General features: G+C 37.0%; 1 protein-coding gene across 1 annotated transcript in view; it reads right to left on the bottom strand.

The window, feature by feature from the left end:
• Positions 1-361: 361 nt before the first annotated feature.
• The window catches only part of BTBD9 (BTB domain containing 9), a 116,529-nt gene continuing 93,628 nt past the window's right edge, over positions 362-23,262 (bottom strand). Inside the window, exons 11-12 of the mRNA XM_066546546.1 lie at positions 14,307-14,385; positions 362-9,671 (exon numbers count right to left, since the gene is read on the bottom strand). Of these exons, the coding sequence (XP_066402643.1) occupies positions 9,567-9,671; positions 14,307-14,385 (184 nt within the window). The 3' untranslated portion in view covers positions 362-9,566. The remainder of the gene's footprint in view (positions 9,672-14,306; positions 14,386-23,262) is intronic.

Here is a 23,262-nt window from a genome sequence, read left to right as displayed (position 1 = left end):
AAGTCTCACAATATTAGTCCACTTTTTTGTGAAATAAAGTGAAATACTGATTCATACACTTCATCCAGAGAGTGTAGCAACACATAATGGTAGCAACACCCAGCACCTGTTGGTCCAAACATTTGCAGTAGCTTAGTGGATGCCCGGTGGCCTGGAATCACAGCAAAAATCACCCCCATTTTCTATGTTGATATTAGGACTGTGTCGTTATGAGTTAATATATCAATGATGGGGTTATTAACTTCCTTGATCTGATGAGAAATCAATACAGTTCTGCCCAAAGTCTTCTATTCACACATGCAATATGTGAGCAGCATCAGACAGGTTCTAACATTAAGTTAACAGAACTACAGACAAGCAGTGAAGCACAAAAGATCACTTTATTTTCCAAATCACACCTCTCTCATTCTTGAAAAGGTGTATTTCTAATTGTTACTATTTTAAATATACTCTATATTTTCCTGTGAAGTTAAATACTTTGAAGAAGAATCCCCAAAGAAATAAATACAAAGCACAACAGTTTCACTTTATTATTTGCTTTGAGCATTGTCTGGTCCTGCATCCACTCTGGCACTCTGCTGCTCTTTGAAACTGTAAAATCCACAGCCAGCCTTCCTCATGTGCCACAGCCCTCTGCTTATCAGCTGTTAATACAAACTGTTAATACAAGGCCAGAGCATGCACAGAATAGCTTACAGCAGTTTAATAATTCTAAAACTTTTGTTACAAATACACACATTGCTACTAAGAAAATAATTGGGATGCTTCTTTTTCTGGATGCTCATAGAAAATTCCATGTTACAAAATGCTTGTTGATGATATGCATGTCTGCTGGTGAAAAGGAAATCAGTACTAACGAGGTTTGCCGGGTTGTATAATGGATAACTTACAAAACCAGACAATTCCCAAAGTTATCAACTGGATCACTGCAGCACAATCTGCAACCACCGTTTAACCTGAAACCTAATTAGCCCAAAGGGTCGGTAATGCATATCTGCAACAGTATAAAATGACAATAAAATGACACCGAGGTCATCAGAACACACCATGTGGGGTTTATTCTCATATGATGAGCACAGTCCAATGCAATAGCACGGATCCTGCAGCCAGGGATGGAGGCCTGATGATGCAGTTTTATGATGCTTGTCACGATGACGGAGAGGTGGAAGTTGTCCAGTGCAGGCAGAATCATGTCCCTTCAAAGAGAAAGTTGGAGCACTTCTCATACCAGAAGTTGTTCTCCTGAAAAGCTTTTCTTGAAAGAGGTATCAGCAAGAGCCTGAACAGGTGTGGCTGTGAATTCATCCCAATTACATGTATCACTTGGGACCATGCTCCTGAAAATGCCATCAGGGTCTGGCAGGCCAGTTTTGCTACATACACATGCACTTAAAGAACATTCCAACATTATGATAGAGGCTAAAAACTGTAGCTGAAACTCGTACCTGTTCACAACAAAGTCTGAGGTAGTTTAGAACCACTCTATGAGAAAGAAGGAAAGGGATTTGATGCACAACAATTTCAAGATACAATTATAATTGCTACAGAGAAGGAGAAGGTAACATAGTGTAAAATGGATTTAAATTACTGTCTGTCAAGAAAGAGGAGCCACTAACAGAGAATGAGTGAAAAAGTTCACTAAAAGCTAAACTTCTATTTAGCCTGGCTCTGAACATTAACATTCACTTAAAAAAGAAAGCCAAAGACAACAGTGACACTGAGCAAAGCAAAAAGGAAAGAACATCTTACGAGAGAATGGACAAGGTTAACAGACAAAATTGTTAAGTAATGCTGAACTTCACAAAAGTCCGTGTGCTCAGTATGGTGTTTCATACGGACAGGTGAAATACCCTGACACAGGGACACTGAAAAGTTATGAATTCTTTCAAGGTTCACTCGTGATGATGCAGTTAACTTAGAAAAGAGCACTTACGTACAATTAATGCCTTGGACAATGCACTACTAGCAAATTGAGTGCATAGCTGGTGTACCATGGTGAGAAAGAAATACTTAAAATTTATATTTAAACTGAAGTTATGTAAGCCAGCATAAAACCTGACCTAGTTCCTAAGTCAACAGTAAACTTCTTACTTATTTTCCTCTTAAGGGTAACAGACTGTAAACAGATCACGGAAGTACAAGGCCCAAAATAGTATTTTACACATCCATAGAGAGCCAAATTCAAACATTGCTCACTAGCACTTGACAGCCTAGTGGCGGTTGCCTTTTAGAGTCTGATGTGAATGAAAGGGGATGATTATATTTTATTCAGGATAGGATAAAGAGGTAAAAGTAAGTAATTTTTAAAAATTCCTTAATACATCACAATATGGAGGAAAATTACAGGGAACACTCCAGCAGCAGTGATATGATGCTATGTAGGGAGGAAAAGAAAAGGAGTAACAAGCAGGTTGGGGAAAGCATGTATGAGAAAGTAACAGCTGGAAAGACTGGGGACAAATAGAACTAGCTCAGACCACAGGAATTTTATCTTCATGTTGGTTGCCATAAAAACTACTAAAGCCTCACTTCCTGTGTTCTCTTTTAGCACTCATATTCAGATGAGTGATAGATTCCTTAACAAAATTCCATTTTTAACCAAAAGTAAGGCCATATAGAAACACATCTCTGCAAATAGTCACTCAACTTGCTTAACACATACGTTTCCATTGCTACATATGCACAGATGCAGCCATGTAATTCCATATAATTCCATACCAGTCTTTCTTTCCCCCAAACACCTCTTTTTGCAACTCCAGCTCTTGCTTTAAGAGATATTTCTAATCTAATCATCCAAGCCTCATGAGCTTTGTATTACTGCATAAAAACATTCATGTAAGTATTTGCCTCTCAAAATGAGTGACACAATTTCTGAAACAGATCCAGATCCTGCAACACCAACACCCTTGTTATTAAAAATGGCAAAAACAAACTCAGAGAATAACCCAAACAGGATCCTGGCCTGTGGAAGCAGAAGAAACCTGCCCCTGTTCTCCAGCAATGTACCTGCCATGATTGTTTCAAAAGCCATTTCTCAGCATGACAAATCTCTATGAGAAATTCCTGAAAAGAATCTTACCATCTTTTAGCAACTAAAGATAACTCAAAAATCCAACAGACAGCTATAGAAGATGCCCAAAAGGCAATTCTGTGGCCTGACCATGTTTCAAAAGCACAAGCTGAAAGTTTTGAGTAAAGACAAAAATTTCTTAACATCATGGTTAAGAAATGGTTAAACACACTGGATTCCAGGTATCAACCACTAATCTTGCCACTTAGAAACTACAGCTCAGGAGTACAGAGACAACAGATAGGTGATGTAGACCACAAATTACATGAATGAAGGGAAGGCTGAACTGGGATTGCTCAGCCTGGAAAAGAGAAGGCTTTGGGATGACCTGACTGTGTCTGTGCAGTACTTAAAGGGAGCCTACAAGAGAGATGGAGATGGATGTTTTACATGGACATGTACAGGCAGGACAAGGGGGAATGGCTTCAAACTGACAGAAAGCAGGTTTAGATTAGGTATTAGGAAGAAATTCTTTACTGTGAGGGTGGTGAGACACTGGAACAGGTTGCCCAGAGAAGTGGTGGATCACCATCCCTGGAAGTGTCCAAGACCAGCTTGGATGGGTCTCTGAGCAACCTGGTCTAGTGAAATGTGCCCCTGTCATGGAAGGGAGGTGGGAACTCGATGATCTTTGAGGTCCCTTCCAACCCAATTACTCTGTGATTCCCTGATTCCTCTCCAGAAAGATACTGTGATAACTACTGTTCACTTGGACTACCGGGCACATAGTTTAGACAGCCTCATCTGAGTGGTGATACTGTCCAACTCATGTGGTATTTCAGGCTGGTACTTTTTGGGCACATAGAATCTGGTTAAAGACCATATTAGATTACTTTTGGAAATTCCTCAGACTGCTTAATATAATTGACTGAAGTTGTTGATGTGGATCTGCAGATTTTCAGGAGTCAGAGGATTAATTCTGAGAATGACAAGAAACATGTTTTAACTGAGCAGCTGCACAAAGAGAAGTGCCAAGATGATAAGCACAAAAAGAATGCATAAAAGTTTATTTTATCAATAGTGTAGATTTCCTCCTCTGTGATAGCCCAGGGCCTAAAGAAGTAAGAGGCACTGGAGAGGCATGTTTACACCTGTGCAGGGTGATGCCACCACTGATTCAAATATTTAGTAATCTGAACTTCAATTCCATTACATTCATGTAAGGAATCTCAATTTCTTCAGAACACTGTTGTATTATTGTATTAGGCTGCAAGGAACAGTACAAGAAGTACTTCTCTAATGACTGGCTGTGTGAGAATTGATCATGTCATGGGTGTATGGAGTTCATTCTTCACTTTCCACCAACTGGACATGCCCTAGTAATTAAACACATACAGTATGATAAGATGGGTATGTGGTTGCACAGGCTAGTCAGAATGTGGGTATATGACAGATACCTGTAGTTTCCTCATACTACGCTGCAGTTTTTAATTTGGGCTTTCTTTATTTAAAGAAAGTTGCAGAGCAATTTTAAAACTTTTCATGTAAGCATTCAAACACAGACCCAGATTCCACCATGGAATGTGAGTGAGACTTTGTCATTACCCAGCAAAAGCTTTGCAACAAAAGCTTGGCAAAGGCCAAAAAGACTGCAGGGTTTTTTTCAGCAGGTAAGAGAAGTCCTAAGAAGGTTCACTCTGTAAATACTGCAAAACACGGCAGACAAAGTAGCTAGGAGGAATATCTGTGTTCTTTGGACTGCACTCATCTTTGAGATGAGCATTTAACTTGCTTTTATATATACCTCACTACAGCCAAATTGCCAATATTTAACTGGACAAAAACTTTGGACTGGTTCACCTGTACCATTTTTAGCCATTTACATTTTTAAAGCAACCAGCATCCTGCCATACCACCACAGCAGCATTTCACACCTGCCTGCATAGGTTTTTTTTCCCATTTTGGAGCTTTAGAACATATTCTAAATGCAAGCTAAATAATTAGCTATGACCTCAATTTCATGTACACACACACACATATGTATGTATGTATGAGTATTTAAGCAGTCCTAACACTTGACCCAGGACCTTTACTTCTCTATCCTGAACAAAGCTTTATGGAGCTTCCACATATATATATATATGAGTTAACTAGCACAACTGACAACAACAATCAGTTCAGAGAGAACTAACGATTCTAACCTAAATAGAACCATTAACTGAGAGATGGGGATGGAAACCAGGCCTCAAGCATCCTCTGAGATCTACAATTATTTTTGAAGCATGGTTTAGTCCTCTGGCAACTGATATGACAACGCACAAGCCTAAACGTTTACTCTTGGATACATTAACTCTTACTGGTTCTATCATTTGCTCTACTACTCTAGTCACAACAACAAAATTACAAATGCATTCGCTTGTTTATTTGGTAGTAGACTAACACCTGTCAAAATATAAGCCAATTAATATCTTCATAGAGAAATACAATCTATAGCTTGTGAAATCAAAGTTCTAACTCCTTATTAAGCATCTCTGAGTGGGCGGCACTTTATAACCAGAACTACGATGACACAACAATCAGACAAGAACGGCAATAACTTTGTAATCTAATTTTTGTACTGAAAATTTAATTAGACTGAAACAATTACAAACTTCTTTTGCTTTCTTTTATGGAAACTAGCTCTCATCAAGTCAGGGACTGAACTGAAAATTCTCTAATGTTGTCATTAGTAAAGATGAAGATGCATTAAACTGAATTTTTCAGCAATGCTGAGAAGCACTGAGCACTTACATGAGTTGTCATAATGAATAACTTATTTTCATGAAGAAAAGAAGAAAGAAATGGAACTCTGAAGGAAGAAAACTGCAATGAAGAAGAGTTCTTACTCTAACAAAATTAGCAATTTCTTCTCTGTATTGTCTTTTACATTAGACTTGCATTAACTTCTCTCATTGTAATTCCATTTAACAGCCATTTGAACTTTTTTTAAAGCTGATTGGAAATGGCTTGAAAAGCATCTTGAAAAATTGTAAGCTGCACAATGTTTGCTCACTTCAAAAATTAATTTCCTCAGATAATAATTTTACCCTACATTCTGTGAATAAAAACCCTTTTATTTTCATTTGGAAAAAGTTAACTAAATAAAAAGATTTTAGAAAGGCCTTTGCTGAGCTCCATGTGAGTTAAGTCTAAGCCTGAATTCAACCTACAGAAGTAAAATTGAGAAAAGAAGGCTTGGGGAATTTAAAGATGCTGAAGTACCAAATAGCATCAATGGCTCAATATTGTCAGTATAGTTATTTCCATTATACAGAACTCTTAACAACAGGTCTATTTTATAGATTCTGATAAAAAGCAATGAGTACCTGATCTGTTCTGCTCTAACCTTGTTCTAAATAGAATAAGACTGATTACACAGTTCTGAATAATTACAGCATTTCATCACTTTGATAAACCCTGATACTATGCCATAACAGCACAAGTTAGTTTTCCTAAAAGAAAAAGCAAAGATAAAAAAGAAAAGGAAAAAGAAACTTTAGAGGAATATACAGGAAGTACATGTGAACTTGAGAGTCAATAAACACACACAGTAATTAGAAAGAATGAGAACATTCACACAAAACCACAAATCAGTTCTGTGTTGTATCCTCCTTTGTCACTACTAATACATTGCTAACACAATTTTTAAGACAAGAGACCTCTTCTAGGCAATGCAGGTAATTAGGGGTGTTTGTTGGGGGGCAGCACTGGAAGACCCAGTGGAGTTCAGCTCTCTGTAAACATTTATATCTTTAAATAAAGAAGGTAAAGGCTGAAAGTGTGAAGGGCTTGTGGCAGGGCTTGCCTTAAAAGCCTACGGCTCATCTTGATGCCAGGTTCTCAGAGCAACTCTAAATAAAATAAAGACTCTGAGAAAGGCCAATTGTGACTGAGAAGAAGTCTACAACTAAAAATTGCTATTCACCTGCATGAAGGGATAATGCAAAGTTAGTTCTTCTTTTTATTGATTTATAGGGGTGGGAAACTGAAGGGTCTGTAGGACCTCAAGAGTTTTTGTTTTGGGGATTTCAGATATGTTCATCCAGATTCTTGGCAGAGAGTGAATGTCATGGGAAATAAAGAGACATTTCTTTTCCACAATGAGTTACAGGACAAGATCAAACAGATGTTCCATAGGTTATAGCCTACAAGACTTATTTGTAACATAAAAAGTAACTGTGCACATCAAAGATTATAAATGGAAAAATTCCATTCTTTCTCTGAGAGCCTAGGCTCAGAACAGATGGCACAACCTTTTTTTAGCTTTTTTAACATTCTCTAGAAATGTTGGCTACTAAATAATACCAGCTAGGAAGTTATGCCCTTTGCTTACCCACAGTCTGAGAAAAGCAGACCAGTTTGATGGAACTGCAAAGAAGTACCACCACTGCCACGCAAGGACTTATCTACCAAAAGCAAGATATGCTCCAGGCATCTCAGTAGTTCCAGCATGGATTGTGACTGAAAAAGTTTTCTGCTCTTAAAGGGAAAAAAAGTTCCAATATTTTGGACCTGTACATGAATATGAGAGTGGTTCCCTCAGTAGCTGGTCTCAATTGTTCCATGCTCTAAAGGCTGTTAAGCCATAAGATAATCAGCCCTGCAGACTGGGAGGTGGCTGGCACACGCAGCGTCCTGCCTCAGAACTGAGCACTGTCCAAGGCAGCTGTGGCACATGAATTAGAAGCTTCATACAGCACAGTGGGCGTTCATCTTCACCAGCAGACATTCACAAGTAAGAACACAGCAGTGGGAAGGGTGGGAACTGTATGCAAATGTCTGAACTAAATTGTAATTTGGCAATGAAAAATACTATAATATTATTGATAAAGCCTAATCAATTTTATTTGAAAGAAAAGGGATGCTTTTCTTATTTGAAATATCCTCTGATTCATTGCTACCACTGATTATATTTCTTAGGTTTAGCACAACTAGTATCCAACAGGGAAATTATTACAAATTAAGCAGTGTGATAAATTAAGATACAATTTGCTATGCTGATATAACTCATTTTATCACTATGGTTATGTAATAGAAAGCCGTATTTATCCTGCACTAGCTTTGTTTTCTTCAGGCAAGGTTATTTATCACCACAGGAAATTCCAAGTTCATAAAACTGGTTAGCTGACATTTCCAATATAATATACTTTGTGAGGAGGAGCAAGCATCCTAATCAATTTTGCCAATTACACCAGCGTTTGTCTTAATACAAAATCTCTTTATCCCATATGGAAAGACTGGCATGGAGCTCTTCCTAAAAGTCATGCAGATCTGGAGAGTAAGAGATTACATCATCATCAGTGTGAAAACAGAATAAGCAAAGTAGCAGGCAATGTAATCCAGACAGATACGGATGGATAACAGATTCTGTGACTGTAAAGTAAGAACCAGATCTTTTACAATACAGTGCAAAAACATCACATTTTATGAAGATCATGAGAAATGTTAATGCATACACAGCCTTTGAATTTTTAGCTCCAGACTGTAAAACAACTCTTCTTGGAAAAATGTAAATTATCTGCAAATTTGTCTTTTGGTATTTGAACAACTGCTTGTCAGTGACCAGATGGAGTTCCACTTTTCTAAACCAAACATTTTTGATGTTCTGTTGCAAGTTGTCTTAGGCAGGCAGAATTTAAATAATCATCTTCAGGAGTGAAAAAATACAATTTTCTTCAAGATGGATGTTTGATTTAGAAACTTCCTTTTGAATGTAGGAAAAGACAATTTTGTACTTAGAAAAGTCAACTAAGGTCAAGATTAATATAGATACATTAATTAGTTTGTTGATATCATGAATGCTTTTCTTATCATCCCACTGATGAATGAGAGAATTTGCATCTCAGCAGGTAAACATGTCTGATACTTCCTTAATCTACTGTACAGCATTTGCTATAGTCAAAAATAAGAAACTAAGTGGAATACAGAATCAAAATTATTTAGAAAACAGATTACTAGTTACAAAAGAATATGGATGAAGAATCACTTCAAAAATAAAATATATTCTGGACTGATGTGTTCCATAAACTTTTTTTTTGCTAATAAAAGCCTCTAGGGAACAAATACTTATTTCATATGCTTTCCATTCTGCTTGAGTAATTTTAGATTTCCACTGTAGCTCTGCCTTTTATTTCCTTCTGTTTTCCTTGCCTTGGTTAGATTAGAGAGGTAGGGTGTTAATGGGGTACTTGATGAAGATTGAAGACCTATTTTCTCCCCCCTCGGGACCAGCCTGATTTGAACATATCCAGGAGAGTGCAACAGTCTCTTCATGTCCTTGGGAGAAAGCCTTTTCCATTTCAATACTTCCAGCTTTCAGACATGGTCCCCTTCATTCACAAAGAAAGAAAAGGTGCCAGCACAAGAAGGTTCTGAATAATTTCATAGAATGTCAGTGGGGCTGCAAAAGCTCCCTTTCAACCTCCTTTACGGTTGGTGAGCATGAGGATGCAAGATGGATCCAGGAGGGGAATGCAGGGAAGCAGGTGCTTGCAGCTCCAACAGGGCAAGAAACAAACTACTGTCCACCAGTCCCCACCTCTGCTGTTGCTACTTCCTTACTACTCTCGTCCTTGTGGGTACTGTTTTGTGCTGGGCACTCAAAATGCACACAGTGAAACACCTGGAGAGAACAAAAAAATGAAGATAAAGCAAAACAATTTAATGCTAGCAAAAGCATGATCAAAATAAGATGAAATCTACATGGAAGTCTATGTGGAAGTCTGCAGGCCAGTGACAAAGTCAAAACAGAATGTTTCACCATGGGGTCAAAAACATTTACTCATGGGCAATAAACATTAGGCAGGGACAACACTGGAGCAAGAGAAGGCCTTCAAATTATAGCAACCTTTATATATAGCACTAAAAATCAGATAGGGATATTTGTAAACAATTTTTTTCTTTGCCAACTACCAGAAATACCTACTACATGCTATTGGATAATAACAACAACTATATTAGTAGTCTTAAACACATTTTATGATCTAGCAACTTCCTCAAGAGGCTGAATGTTCATGCACACTAGAAATGAAATTTAAATCATTACCAACATGATTCTATTTCAAGATTGCCCTCTGCTGTAATAACAATGGCAGCTCTACAGACATGTCCTGGAGTATGTAGAAAGGCATTCAGAGTGTCCAAGGTGGCTGCTGCTTCATGAGATGAAATATTCCTTTTGAAATAGTGATCATTTTCTGATGATTCAAATACCTGGGACCAGTGTACAGGTGACTGTATCTTAGAGTAAGAGGACCATGTGCTTAAGCATTTTTCCAATTTATTTTCTACTTTACTTACTTCTACTTGTTCTTGAAGAGCCTGGGAGGAGAAGGGGGAGGAACTCTTTAAAATTGTTATAAAACCTCTTTCCATATGATTTCGCATTGCTATGAATTGCACATCTTTGTCACATACTAAACTTAAGTATTTTTACACTGCTTTATATTTGCTATTTTCCCATGCATTATAGTTTAAAAGCTAAATGATTATTAAATCATGAATTTCAAACTTATTGTCTTAATTTTGTGTACTTTTATGACATCTTCTATTATTCTTGTCTTTAAAACTCTTCTCACAAACAAAGGTAATCTCTTATAATCTTAACTGCCCTTTCCCAGACCCTTTCAAATTAATATGGGCAAAATCAAATATCATAAACAAGACATGGATATACTACATATTCATACAAGACTACAGAATACTGTATTTTTTATCTTTTCTCCAACATAACCTAAAATCCTATTATTCTTTTTGAACCATCCCTGCTCAAGTGAACATTGAGCAGACATCTGCACTGACATGTCTGCAGTAGCCCCAGGTCTTTTCTGAGGATGTAGCTAGCTAATTTGAATTCTGACAGCATACATAAAATTAATTTAAAAAATCTTCAGTCACGGCCTGTTTTTTTTTTTTAATCCCCATTATATTTTCTTGTGCCCCTCAGTGTAAGTTTTTTATGCAGATACATTGCAATACATGCTTATAGTTCTATATATACACTCATGCTCACATAAAGATGTATTGCTATGTCTTTATATATACATATATATGAAGAGATTACAAATCTGCACAGGCACCCACACATAGACACGTGCACAAAATGGTTTTCCTCTGCATTTCTTCTGTTTTTTTCCTAAAGCTGAACTAATTCCTATACTGGCATGCATTCTCTGCATCTGTTACAGTTCTTGAGAAGCCAATTTTTGTATTTATCTACACTTCTAGAGAAGTCCCTTTTGTACTCATCCCACTCCTGTGTTTTTCAAGTAACAGCTATTGTAATTTCTCCAGCTGCACTTTTCAGGATAAGGCCTTGAAGAAAAGAACATTCTCTCATCCGTGTAGCTCTGTAAGATGCTGCTTTCCTTGAAAGGAAGCACAGAATCTGATGGAGGTCTCTAAGCCAGAAGATTCTGTATTTCTACTGTATCCCACAATAATAGTATTTCTCATTTAAAACCTCACTTTACATAGTTACACAGCTTTTTTAAACATAGTGTGGATAGCCCTGAAATTTAGCTAATACTAATCTAGAAGGTCAGAAGTACACAATTCTTAAATTGTAACTTTCATTTTTACTGATTCTTTCATATCAAATTGTTAATGGTGAAAACATGTGGCATATTGACAAGCCTGTGAATTTGGAACATTATTCTCAGCTACCCTGCCACCTCAGCATATAAAGAATTACACTGTGTGGGAAAAGCCTAAGCCTGAGAAGCACAGTTGAGCTCAGCTGCTTCATCTGGCATCAGAATTAAGCATTTCAGAACAGTATCACTAAAACAAACAATCTTGCATGTGCTTCTCTCAAAAGAAAAAATGACAGCTCAGGATCATCCTGTGACCCACATCATGTTCTACTTCTCATGGATATTTTAAAAGAGGTCAGACACCCAAAGCAGGAAGGCCAAGTACAAATACACTGGTGCAGTAATTTGTAAGATAAAGCTCTCACATCAGCAGCTAGGTGTCCTTTCCAGGTCAGTGATACTGGAGAGGAATAACAAGAGAAAACTTACATAAAGTATCAGGTGACCTAGCTGACAAATAATGACAAGGAAAAATAATTCTTTTCTCTACAAAAGTAGGAAATGTGTAAGCTCAAGAAAACAGAAAGTTACACTTCTATCATGCTCTAATATACCAAAAACTACTCAAACTCCAGGTCAAAAAAATTTGTGAACATGTCTTTCAAAACTTGGAAAACTCTGTGAGAAAAAGACGAGTTTAAAAGATTAAAGAATTCACAAAATGGAGAAATTTTATGGGATTTCTTTTGAATTCCAAAAATCTACTCTTCCCTTTGGGATGTACAGATTGTGTTTCAAAGTTCAAAGATATTTGTTGGTAAAACAAGTAAGGAGTATTTTGTACCTATTACAGTAACATTCCTTGATAAGAATATGCTGCTGAATATGCTGTGTATTTTATTTAAAATGAAAATGGTTTGACATACTGTACAAGCAGCTGTGGGCAAGTAATTCTGGACATTGCTTGCATTCTTACTGAAGAGACTACTGAGACTATAGAACAAACCAAGACTTTGGTTACACTGTTCCTATTCAATTTTTAACTATGGAAAATATCTTGCTGCTTTCTTTGGAAAATTAAAATCTATGACAAAATGTTACAGACCCTCTGTTTAATATATATATATATTTAAAAGTAATTTAGTAATATGTACACAGTGACAATGTTCCTCCTCTATAGGTGTTAGAAGAAATAATTTAAAAAATAAAAACCAAATTAGTGCTGGATACAGATTTTACAGACAAAAGAGGGAAAGACAAAGGAGAACAGCATGTGTTTATAATTCAACTGAGACACTACATGAATAGCTGTAACCTCTATCTACACTCATCTTCCCTACAGTTATGCAGTGCTCTATATAAATAATTATACAGGATATTAAATTCCTTGGAAATAGTAACCAATTTGAAATTAGACTTATGGCTAAAAGGCCATTGCTCTTCAGGGCTTAAAGCTACCTTCAAGAACTCAAAGTTGAAAGTAATGTTTCATGCATTGCTAAATTTATGCAATGCACCTCGTTCTTTTTTAACAAAGAGGTGGGAATTTACAAACACTGGCATGAGAGGAAACAAGACTGTCAATATGGATCAGTAATGGAAGAAGCCTTCTTCACACATGTACTGCCCCACAGGCAGCTTCTGACACTAATTCTAAGGACTCATTGAGGCTGAACTGTACGTGGTGGGAGACACTGCTCAGAAACACAAAATAAAAATTTGTATTCCCACTTCTGTTGGTTGGTCAGCTACTTTCCAGCTGTTGGCTGAGATGTTGATATCTGGTGCTGCTTTTGTTTGCAGGAGTTGCACTACAACTGGGAATAGACACTGCCATTGGACAATGCTCCCATTGCTTAGGAACCAGCAGGCCCAAATGCTAAATACAATCAGAAAACCTCACCTCTGGAGCTGACAAATTCTATTTAATCCAAATGTAGTAGTGCTACCTCAAGCTCAGTGTAAAGCATCAAAGTATCATGTTTGGTGGTGAGTTACATGTGTGGGACACAGACACACAAACAGGTCTAGACACACAAACAGTGGCCTTTGGTGCCTCTTATGATGTTGTCATATATAAGTCCTGATCTCACAAAGACACGCATCTACTCTTAAATTCATATACTGTAAATTGTTTCACTGAAGTCAAGAGTAAAATCTAGACTTCATCTGAAACAATACACAATGACTACAAAAGAGAGAAGCACAAGTAAACAAAGATGGGATGATACTGCACTTTCTTTTTATACAGAAAAACATTTTTTTCTGAATAAAAAGAAAAATCTTCTGAATTGGCCACTATTAGTCAATCGAGTTACCAGGCATGAAAATTAATTTTAAGGGACTGTTATGCAAATAAGATTTTCTTATGAATAATGAGATTTTTCTTATGTTTTGTTAATTAAAAAGATAATATGCAGGTGATAAAACCCAAGTACATCAGAGACCATACACCTTTCTCTAGTGTACTAAATTGGTATTTTAATTGTTCATCAAAATAAGGATTAATTTAAAACCAAACCCAATAGGAGTGTTTGATGGCAGTGTGGAAAGGTCAAAACGAGGAACAGGTAATAACACTGTTCAAGCATTTTGCTAGAGTGCCAGAGCAAAAAGATGAAGTATGTACATTTGAGAAGGCCTTATCAATTTCACTGCAAGATATGAAAAACTGTGTTGTAGTATATTCTTGAAGGATATAGGGTTTTTTAGAAGTTCCTTACCTCATTAGCTGTGTTGCGAGTTCCAACTATTCTGATAAAAGATGCAGGCTGTTTATCAAAAGTGATTGTTTGCCAGGATCTACAAAGAAAATTCAGAAAGACATACAAATATTGAATATAGTCACAAAAGCCTCCAATAAAACATACAGAATGCATTCAAGTGACAGTATGTACTATTATCACTTAACAGGGCAAATGGAGAAACATTCTTCATTGCCTGAATTTCCAGCACTACTTCCTCATTTTTAAGTGTCTTGACTCTGCTTATGCAATTTCATACATACCTTATACCACTATAATTTGTATGAGGGACAACAATCATACCGAATTTGAAAGTTAAGAAAATATTCAAAGAAAAAAGCTGAAAATCTTTGACTAATATTGACTGTATTAGATTAAAAAACAAAGGTCAGATAAATAAAAGTGCATCCTCCTATTAACTTCTCACGAGGAATCACCAGAGTTTGGTTACAGAAAATTACAAATCTAAGAGAAAAAAAACATCAAACCATCTAAAACCTCAAACTTTTCACACTCTAAGTGGAGCAGTAGAGCAAGAGGAGCCAAGCTTTTTTTGTGTGGACCAAGGTCCTTCCAGGAAGTTAGAAATGCCACAAAGCACCATTTGCAGTTCAGGTTGTGAGCATTTCCCCATCCTGACACAGCGGCAGTGAGGAGAACAGACCACTATTCCAGAGCTGTGTATAATTTTCAGGCTAGACTGAGAACACTAGAGGTACATTGGAACCACTGTAATCTTCATTTCTCACTCATATCTGATCTGAGTGAGGTGCAACACCTCAAGCAGCCTAATACACAGCAGGAAAAGGACAGCATAACTTTGTGCTCACAGTACAACAGAACAAATAAAAAGAATACCAGGAACTAGAGGTTTCAGTTGGGTACCAGTTTTCCACTAGTTTAGTACTTGAACACATTAAAATTTCAATTATTTTATATTCATAAAACATGAAAAAAAATCCAGAATTTAACTTCTCAGCCAAACTAGACTCTATCACAGAAGGCCTCAGAAATAAAATGAAATTAAGTCTAACTTGATTAATTTACTATGGAAAAAAGCTGGATAGTTTTCCAGAATGGGTTCTGAATATATTCAGAAGTGTTCATGTAAGAAAAAGGGTACCAAAGTAAAACTGGAATAGAACACCACTCACTGCCAGCAGACAACCCCAAAGCCTGGCAGTATGAACAGCTTCACTGCTGACTACTTGTCTGACATTTGATTTTTCTCTTGTTGGGAAAACTCCTTTTGTCACAAACATAGCATTTCTCAGCTTAATTTAGTTGGCTATTACTTTTATCACTGCTGTCCAGTTGTATTTGCTTAAAGAAGATTACAAATCCAATCAAGTACGAATTTCAAATAGTTTACTGGTCTTACTGCATGAGGTAATGGGTGTAATTAGAGTCATTCATGATAACAGACAGGTGTGGTTTGTGGCAGGCCTCAGAGGTAGGCAGTTATCTACCTAATGGTATGGTTTATTTATATGCCTTATGTGGCTATACCTCTGTTTTAAAGCTCAGGTTATTTCTTCATGCTCTAAATAAAATATAAAATGGGAATGGACTATTTTGTTGATTGTTTCAAGACTTGAAAGATTGTTATGATTTATTCTTCTTGATATCCCTTCTAACCTTACTCTAGTACGGTCAGTCAATCTCCATGGGCAAACAGAACTTGTTATCTTGAACTACAATGTCCCAAAGATGAGAGGCTGGGACAAAGAGATGATCACAGCACTGCTTCTCATAACAAAGCACTGCCTCAGTATGCATTATGCATATGCTTTGACATTTACACACAAAAACTTGATTCAAGGAGAACGGTGATGTAAAAACCAGTTTGCTTTCTAGTGATTTGGAAAATATTTTAAAGCTGTACTAAATAAAAGAGTTTAAAATCCTAAAGGAGCTATTAAGAAGAGCCTGTGCCTCCCTAGACACTAATGTAGAGTTTGTGTTCTGTGATAAGAAAATATGCTAATTAGAGACCACAAACTAGAATAGAAGTGGGTCTGTATTTATTTCTACTATTTCTAAGCACTGGTCAGATACACACTGCAAGAGCTCAGTGCAGAATTTCCAAGCATGGCAATAAATGCCATTGTCTGTGACATGATGTGATACCAGGGAGGCTGATGATCTATTTGGGAATACATCTGAAGAGCACAGATAGTAAGAGAGGTTGAGAAAAAGATCTCTGAAGATTGTTTTGATGGCATACTTCCAGATCAATTCCTCCAGGAAGTTCCTATGCTTGTTCACTTCCTGCTGCATTCCAAGTCCTTACTTTCTGCTACAATGGCGGTATTAGGATTTGATTATAATTACTCCTTTAATAATATTAAAATATAATGGAAAAAAAAAAAAACATTTATTGAGGGTGTTTTAGATAGCATTTTCAGCAAATTCAGTCCTAAGAATATTTACTATTTTGGTATGTGTCCATTTTACTCCTTTCTCATTGGAAAAATAAAGTCAAAATTACATACAATTTGTAAGCAAGTTATTAAAATGCAATAATATTGCCCCTAGAGAATTAATACTTAATTGCATAATGAGAAAATTAGAGGTCTCATTTTATTTTCTTAGCAAAAAGGATAAAAGCCAAATAGAAAACAAGCCAAGTGGATTGGGAAGAATAATTTTTTAAATAAGCAAGGCAAACCTTCACTAGAAAGATGCATGGATTTGACTGCAACAGTACATTTGAGATTGTCTATATATGCAAGGCAATACCTCTACAGTATACACATTATTATGCAGCAAAGAGAATTTATGTATGTAACTATACCCCTATGAGAAAAGGGATTTCTTACAGAACATTATCTAGGCATATCTGACCTCTTTTTTGCATTTTTTGCTGATATAACAAATTCACTTAGAATTCTATTAATGTATAGAGACATAACAATTTTTCAGTGGTGTTCCTCAATTAAATACATCACAGGTAATCCTCAAGTTTTTTTTTAACCTTCCTTTTTTACTACTAGTTATCTCTGCTGGTATTATTTTAATAATTTCAGTTTCTCTGTAGAAATTCTATTCTGCAAATAGAATTTTTGTAGCCATGTCATTTATTTAGTCCTGCCATGCCTAGGTGCTTACTTTACATTTTCCTCGCACAAGTTTGTCTTTCTATTCTCAAAATCACTTTTGATGGTCTCTACAAAAATTTCCTCCAAACTTTATACATTGCTTTCACATTGATTCACACATAAGTCACTCTGTAACAGGAACAGCAGCATTAAAGCAGATGAAAAGCACTTAATTTTTAGCCTGGGATTAGACAGTCCTGTGTAATGGATGGCATTGCTTCACCTTTACTCCCCATATGCCAAACAAACAAATTTTTCAAATGGCAGCAATACTTTTACTATCTTTACCTGGGACACAGTCATAAAGAATCTATCAGAATTTACTTCTCCCATAAAATGACACTGCTGTCTTTTTGAGTTGTTGTGTCTCTGTACAGCTTATTAGTGACCCTATAACAAATGTAGTTTTCAGGGTTTAGCTTTATTAAATATTCAGGCAGTGTTGATATTTTTTATGCTTTGACACCTGTCTTGCTGGTTGATTTGTTTTAGATTTGCTGGCTCAGTCTGCAGCAGTTCTGGTCATCACTTTCACAACAGAAATAATCACTGCGTCAAGCTGAGGTTTCCATCTCGAAGAGAAGACCCAGGACTAGCAGCCTACTCAGATTTATACCAGGACCCTCAAGCTGAAATGCAGCACTACAAGTTGCTTGGCTAGCAGCAACTCCATTTTAAAAAAGAAATTAGCCTTGTTACAGTCCTACAGTGTTTAACACTCTACATCTCACCTCAGCCACACGACTTCTAACTCTTTTTCTGCCTGACTCTCCTAAGGAGATGCAGTAATTGATGATTAGCATTCCAAAGCCATGCATGCATCCTGTGAGCCTGTCATATTTAATTACATTTTAACTATATTCGTCTTCTATAATAGCCTGAACATAATTTAGATAATTATCTTTTGCTCTCTTATTCTCTGACTCTGCCTGTCTCACTTAGAGCTCCTTGCAATGAAAATCACTTTCTCTGCTTAAACATATAAACAGACTCTTGGGCCAAGAATTTTCACCTCTCCAACAGCAACAGCTGAAAACATGATGGCTTTGTGCATCTCACAATCTCTTCACCACACTCTATTCAGAGAAAGGAAAAAGGTCACTAGAAATCCCCCCACTTTTCTATTTCTTCTTGTCTTTTTCCTTATTAGGCTGTTGCAAGAAAAAAGCAAGAAATTCCAGGTAAACCAAATTAATACCTTGCTATTCATTAAACTATCTGTAGCTCCAAAATAGCAATTCACCTCTTAAAGAACATAATGGATTTTTTCAGCATTTTGAATATTTTCCTAGTTATTTCTAAGAAAAGCTGCTATATTTCTAAAGATTTATTACACATAATAAGACATAAATAGGGATTCTTCCCCATTATGTCCTTCTCTTCCAGAAAGAACAAATAAGAAAGAAGAGGAAGCTTATATTTTATTGAAGCTTTCTAATGAGCCAGTGGCACTACACAATACTACCACACTGTGGGCTTACCAGAGCAGCACTGATCAGAGCTGAAACCCAGTTCAGGCCAAAGGTATCAGGCAAAAAAGAAAGCTGCTACATGTAACTAACATTCAACAAGCTGTAATAACCATATCATATTCCTATCAAGGCTTGCTTTAGGCTAAGCATGTACATTTTCAATGTGCACATCATGTCTCCTCACTTTCCAAGATGACCTACAACTTCCATATTTCTGTTCCTCACTCTAAGAAAAAAAAACAAGCAAAGAAGACTTTGAAGCGAATTTAACCTCCATTTTACTTTCTAATATTTGTCTACATATGTCTTATTCTACAGTAAGTGATGAAACACTTCTTAGCTTATTTGGATGTTGACTTTTTCAACTGTAACTATGTATTTTTTTAAGGGAATTTGTAAAAGCAGGTAACAGGACAATGAAAGAAGAGTTGTGTCCTTTTTCTGTGTATTAGTCTGATGACTGTACTGATACAAAGAAGGCAGATTGTAACCAGCATGTGATGCTGCCAAATAAAATTGTGTGCACAGATAAGCAAGCTTACTGGAGGAGTGCCACAGTATGTTCTGCATGGTATGTTACACCCCCTGCTTTGTTAATGAATACCATACTAACCTTTCTTATGGAGTACCTATAAAATAGACACAGAAGCACACACCATAAATGCTATAAAATTAATTGTTATACAGATACTCTTTGTTATAAAAAGGTCTACAGTTACCTTATAAATTGCCTATAAACCCTATGTTTTCCACCATAACAGCACTAAACAATTAAGGGAATACTCCTTTCTCCTGTTACAGCTGTACTTTAACATAGGAACTCAGAAAGACAGACCCTTAAAGAAGCCAGACTGAGTAGCTGGCTCAACCAGCTCCTTGCCATCCAACCTCCCGAGCTACTGAGGGGGGAAGACAAAGCATGAGAAAGAAAATATTGTTAGGAATCAAAGGTCATCAATGTTTTGGTTTATGAATTGAAGCCAATTAAGATAAATTCTACTACTGGTCTACCTCAACTAAAACTGAGTTTCCATCTCATGCTGTGACCATGACCTATGTTTCTCAACAGGTGGCCTATGAAACATGGGGCTCCTAAGGAAGCAAGGAAGGTCCAAGCTGGAAGTAACAACCTTTCATCTGTTCCTCTCAGAGATGGAGGCAAAACTGACCTAATTATGCATCTTGGCAAAAAAACCCAAAAAACACCAAACAGCCAAAAAAGGATATTACTATTATAATAAAAATAGTTTGTATAAATAATACAAGAGTCTAGAATAAATGTAAGAGTAATAATAAATACTGAAAGTCACCTCTTGCAGTATAGCTTTATATACTGACAAGTAAAAACATGCATGAACATCTTTTGGGAAACTTTCCCTCAAAAGTTTTTATTGTAAATATACTTCCCATAAGGACTGGATAATTCTGAAAGCATCTGAACTAAATAAGTACCTACTTGTAGGATAATTTCTATGATTTGGTCCCTTGCACCAACCCAAACAAAATATCTGTCCTCTGTAAGAATGCTTTATTAAACTGCTATAAATGTTGCATTGCATAGGATTTGTTGAAAAAACCAAATGTGGGCTTGACAAAACAGACCTACTAGAAAAAAGCTCTGACATATAATAGATTTCATGAAGTCTATACTGGCTTTCTGACATCTGTATAAAACTTCTCACTTGAAAGACTCCATACAGTAACACCTGCTTTCAAAGTCTCAGTGCTGACAGCTTCATTTTTTTAGAAAACGTATTACAAGAAGAAAATGCTAAAAATATAATCAAATTGAACAATTGGAAAACTGAATGTAATAATTATCTTTCTATCTAAACGAAGCAATCAATTTTCAAATATTTCCACATACCAATGTAGGCAACTGCTGGCATTTCTGTACTGCATAAGCCCATTATTTTTATTGATGACATGGATGAGGGTTTAGAGTCCTTTATTAGCAAATTTGCAGATGACACTAAGCTGGGAGCGTGTGTGGATCTGTTAGAAGGACGTAGGGCTTTGCAGAGGGACTTGGAACGGTTGGAGGGATGGGCAGAATCCAATGGGATGAAGTTCAATAAGTCCAAGTGCCGAGTCCTGCACTTTGGCCACAATAACCCCCTGCAACGATATAAGCTGGGGACAGTGTGGCTGGACAGTGCTCAGGAGGAAAGGGACCTGGGGGTGCTGGTTGACAATCGGCTGAACATGAGCCAGCAGTGTGCCCAGGTGGCCAAGAAGGCCAATGGCATCCTGGCCAGTATCATGAACAGTGTGGCCAGCAGGAGCAGGGAGGTCATTCTTCCCCTGTACTCAGCACTGGTGAGGCCACACCTTGAATATTGCGTCCAATTCTGGGCCCCTCACTTTAGGAGGGACGTTGAGATGCTTGAGCGTGTCCAAAGGAGAGCAACGAGGCTGGTGAGGGGCTTGGAACACAAGCCATATGAAGAGCGACTGAGGGAGCTGGGGTTGTTCAGCCTGGAGAAAAGGAGACTCAGGGGTGACCTTATCACCCTCTTCAACTTCCTGAAGGGTAGCTGTGGTGAGCTGGGGGTCGGTCTCTTTCTCCGGGCAACAACAGACAGAACAAGAGGACACAGTCTCAAGCTGCGCCAAGGGAGATGCAAGCTAGAAATAAGGAGGAAGTATTTTACAGAAAGAGTAGTCAAATACTGGAATCATCTACCCAGGGAGGTCGTGGAGTCACCATCCCTCGAAGAGTTTAAAAAAAGACTGGATGTGGCACTTGGTGCCATGATCTAGTTGAGGTATTAGAACATGGGTTGGACTCGATGATCTTAAAGGTCTCTTCCAACCTAGAATTTCTGTGATTCTGTGATTCTGTGATATAATTTAGCTTGCTTACACCTTTTTTCAGTTTCAAAAAGTCATCTTTCTTTATTCCCCAAAATATAGCTTATATTTTAAAATCTTACATAAAATTAAATTATTAGCAATTTGCTGGAAACTGGCAGAATGCCACAAGCCAAATTTCTATGTTGTAGTAAGAATTGTGCATGTAGTACCTACACACACATCTTTGGGGATTGGCAGTGGCAGATGAAGCTGACAGCAGACAAAGGCTGTGAACTGGAGTAACTTGAGAGTTCATCTTCATTCTGTGTACATCAGAGCATACATGCACATGACAAGTCTGCATAATCCCAGAGGCTGAATTGGGTTTTTTGTGCTTACTTGTTACCAATAGTTATTGCTCCTGATGTTCACACAGGAGCAATACCACCTGATGTGGTAGCAAAGATATGAAAAGCCATCCAATGCAATAGCAAACCCAATAATACAATTAATGGGATGCTTTCAACTTTGAAGACTTCTTGTCCCCATAGATCTACAAGAGATTGTAGGCTACTTTTATTATCTAACTTTTCATACCAATGGAAAAGTTGATTAAAAACAAATATATAAGCAATTCTTTTAGAGATATGAGGCAGAATATGAGGTTCCTATTAATCAGTTTCTTTGTAGTATGTACACTAACGCTATTTATCGCACTTGTCTCTTACATTCCCCTGGGTGTAATTTCACGGCCCACTCGTAAAAACTTCACATTTACAGCAACCGCTCTTCTATTACAGTCGATAACATCTAATTGACATGTCAAACCTCCAAGGAATGCAGTAAATTGAACCACAGCCTCTAAGAAGAATAAAATAGTGAAAAAAGTAAATCAGCATGTGCCTCCTCCCAACAGCAATACAAGCATAGTGAGGTTTGGTAATGGAAGGGAGGAAAACTGTTACCCTTTCTACTACCACACTGAATTATCTATTAACCTCAGTGTCAGAAAGGAAAGCCTTGTGACCTCAGACTGAAACTCACCCACTAAAAACCCTGAACCTGAATCCAGGACTGCAGTAATTTTAGACATGAGAGTGAAGTGAGCCAAGACAGACAAAAGTAACACATACCATTCTTTTTCTGTTACTTTTTGAACAGAAGAAATGAAAATCCCTCAGAACATAGGGTCTGGTAAACTGAATTTTAGTATTTAGTTGGGAACTCTCTGCCTTCAAAATTTACAGAGAATGAACTGAGTAAAATTTCACTAATAGAATTTTTAAAAGAAAGGAAACATGACTCAGGATGAAAGAGCACAAAACAAAGGCAAAACTTGTTTGCGTAGCAACTGAAGTATCAGGAAAAACGTAAAATGATTTAATAAATAGGTACATGACATATATGAAATCCATTAAGAAATTAGTTTACAGGTATAGAAGAAAAATAATGAAATGAAATTAGGTAATATGACGATATTCTGTACTGTCATTGAGAAATAAAAAATTCTTACTGTGGGAATTCAGTGTAATAGAAAAACAAAGAGCAAAATGGAAGCATCATCTC

The sequence above is a fragment of the Molothrus aeneus genome, chromosome 3, assembly GCF_037042795.1.
Source record: "Molothrus aeneus isolate 106 chromosome 3, BPBGC_Maene_1.0, whole genome shotgun sequence".
Classification (NCBI taxonomy): Eukaryota; Metazoa; Chordata; class Aves; order Passeriformes; family Icteridae; genus Molothrus; species Molothrus aeneus.
This window is presented reverse-complemented; position numbering and strand designations above follow the sequence as displayed.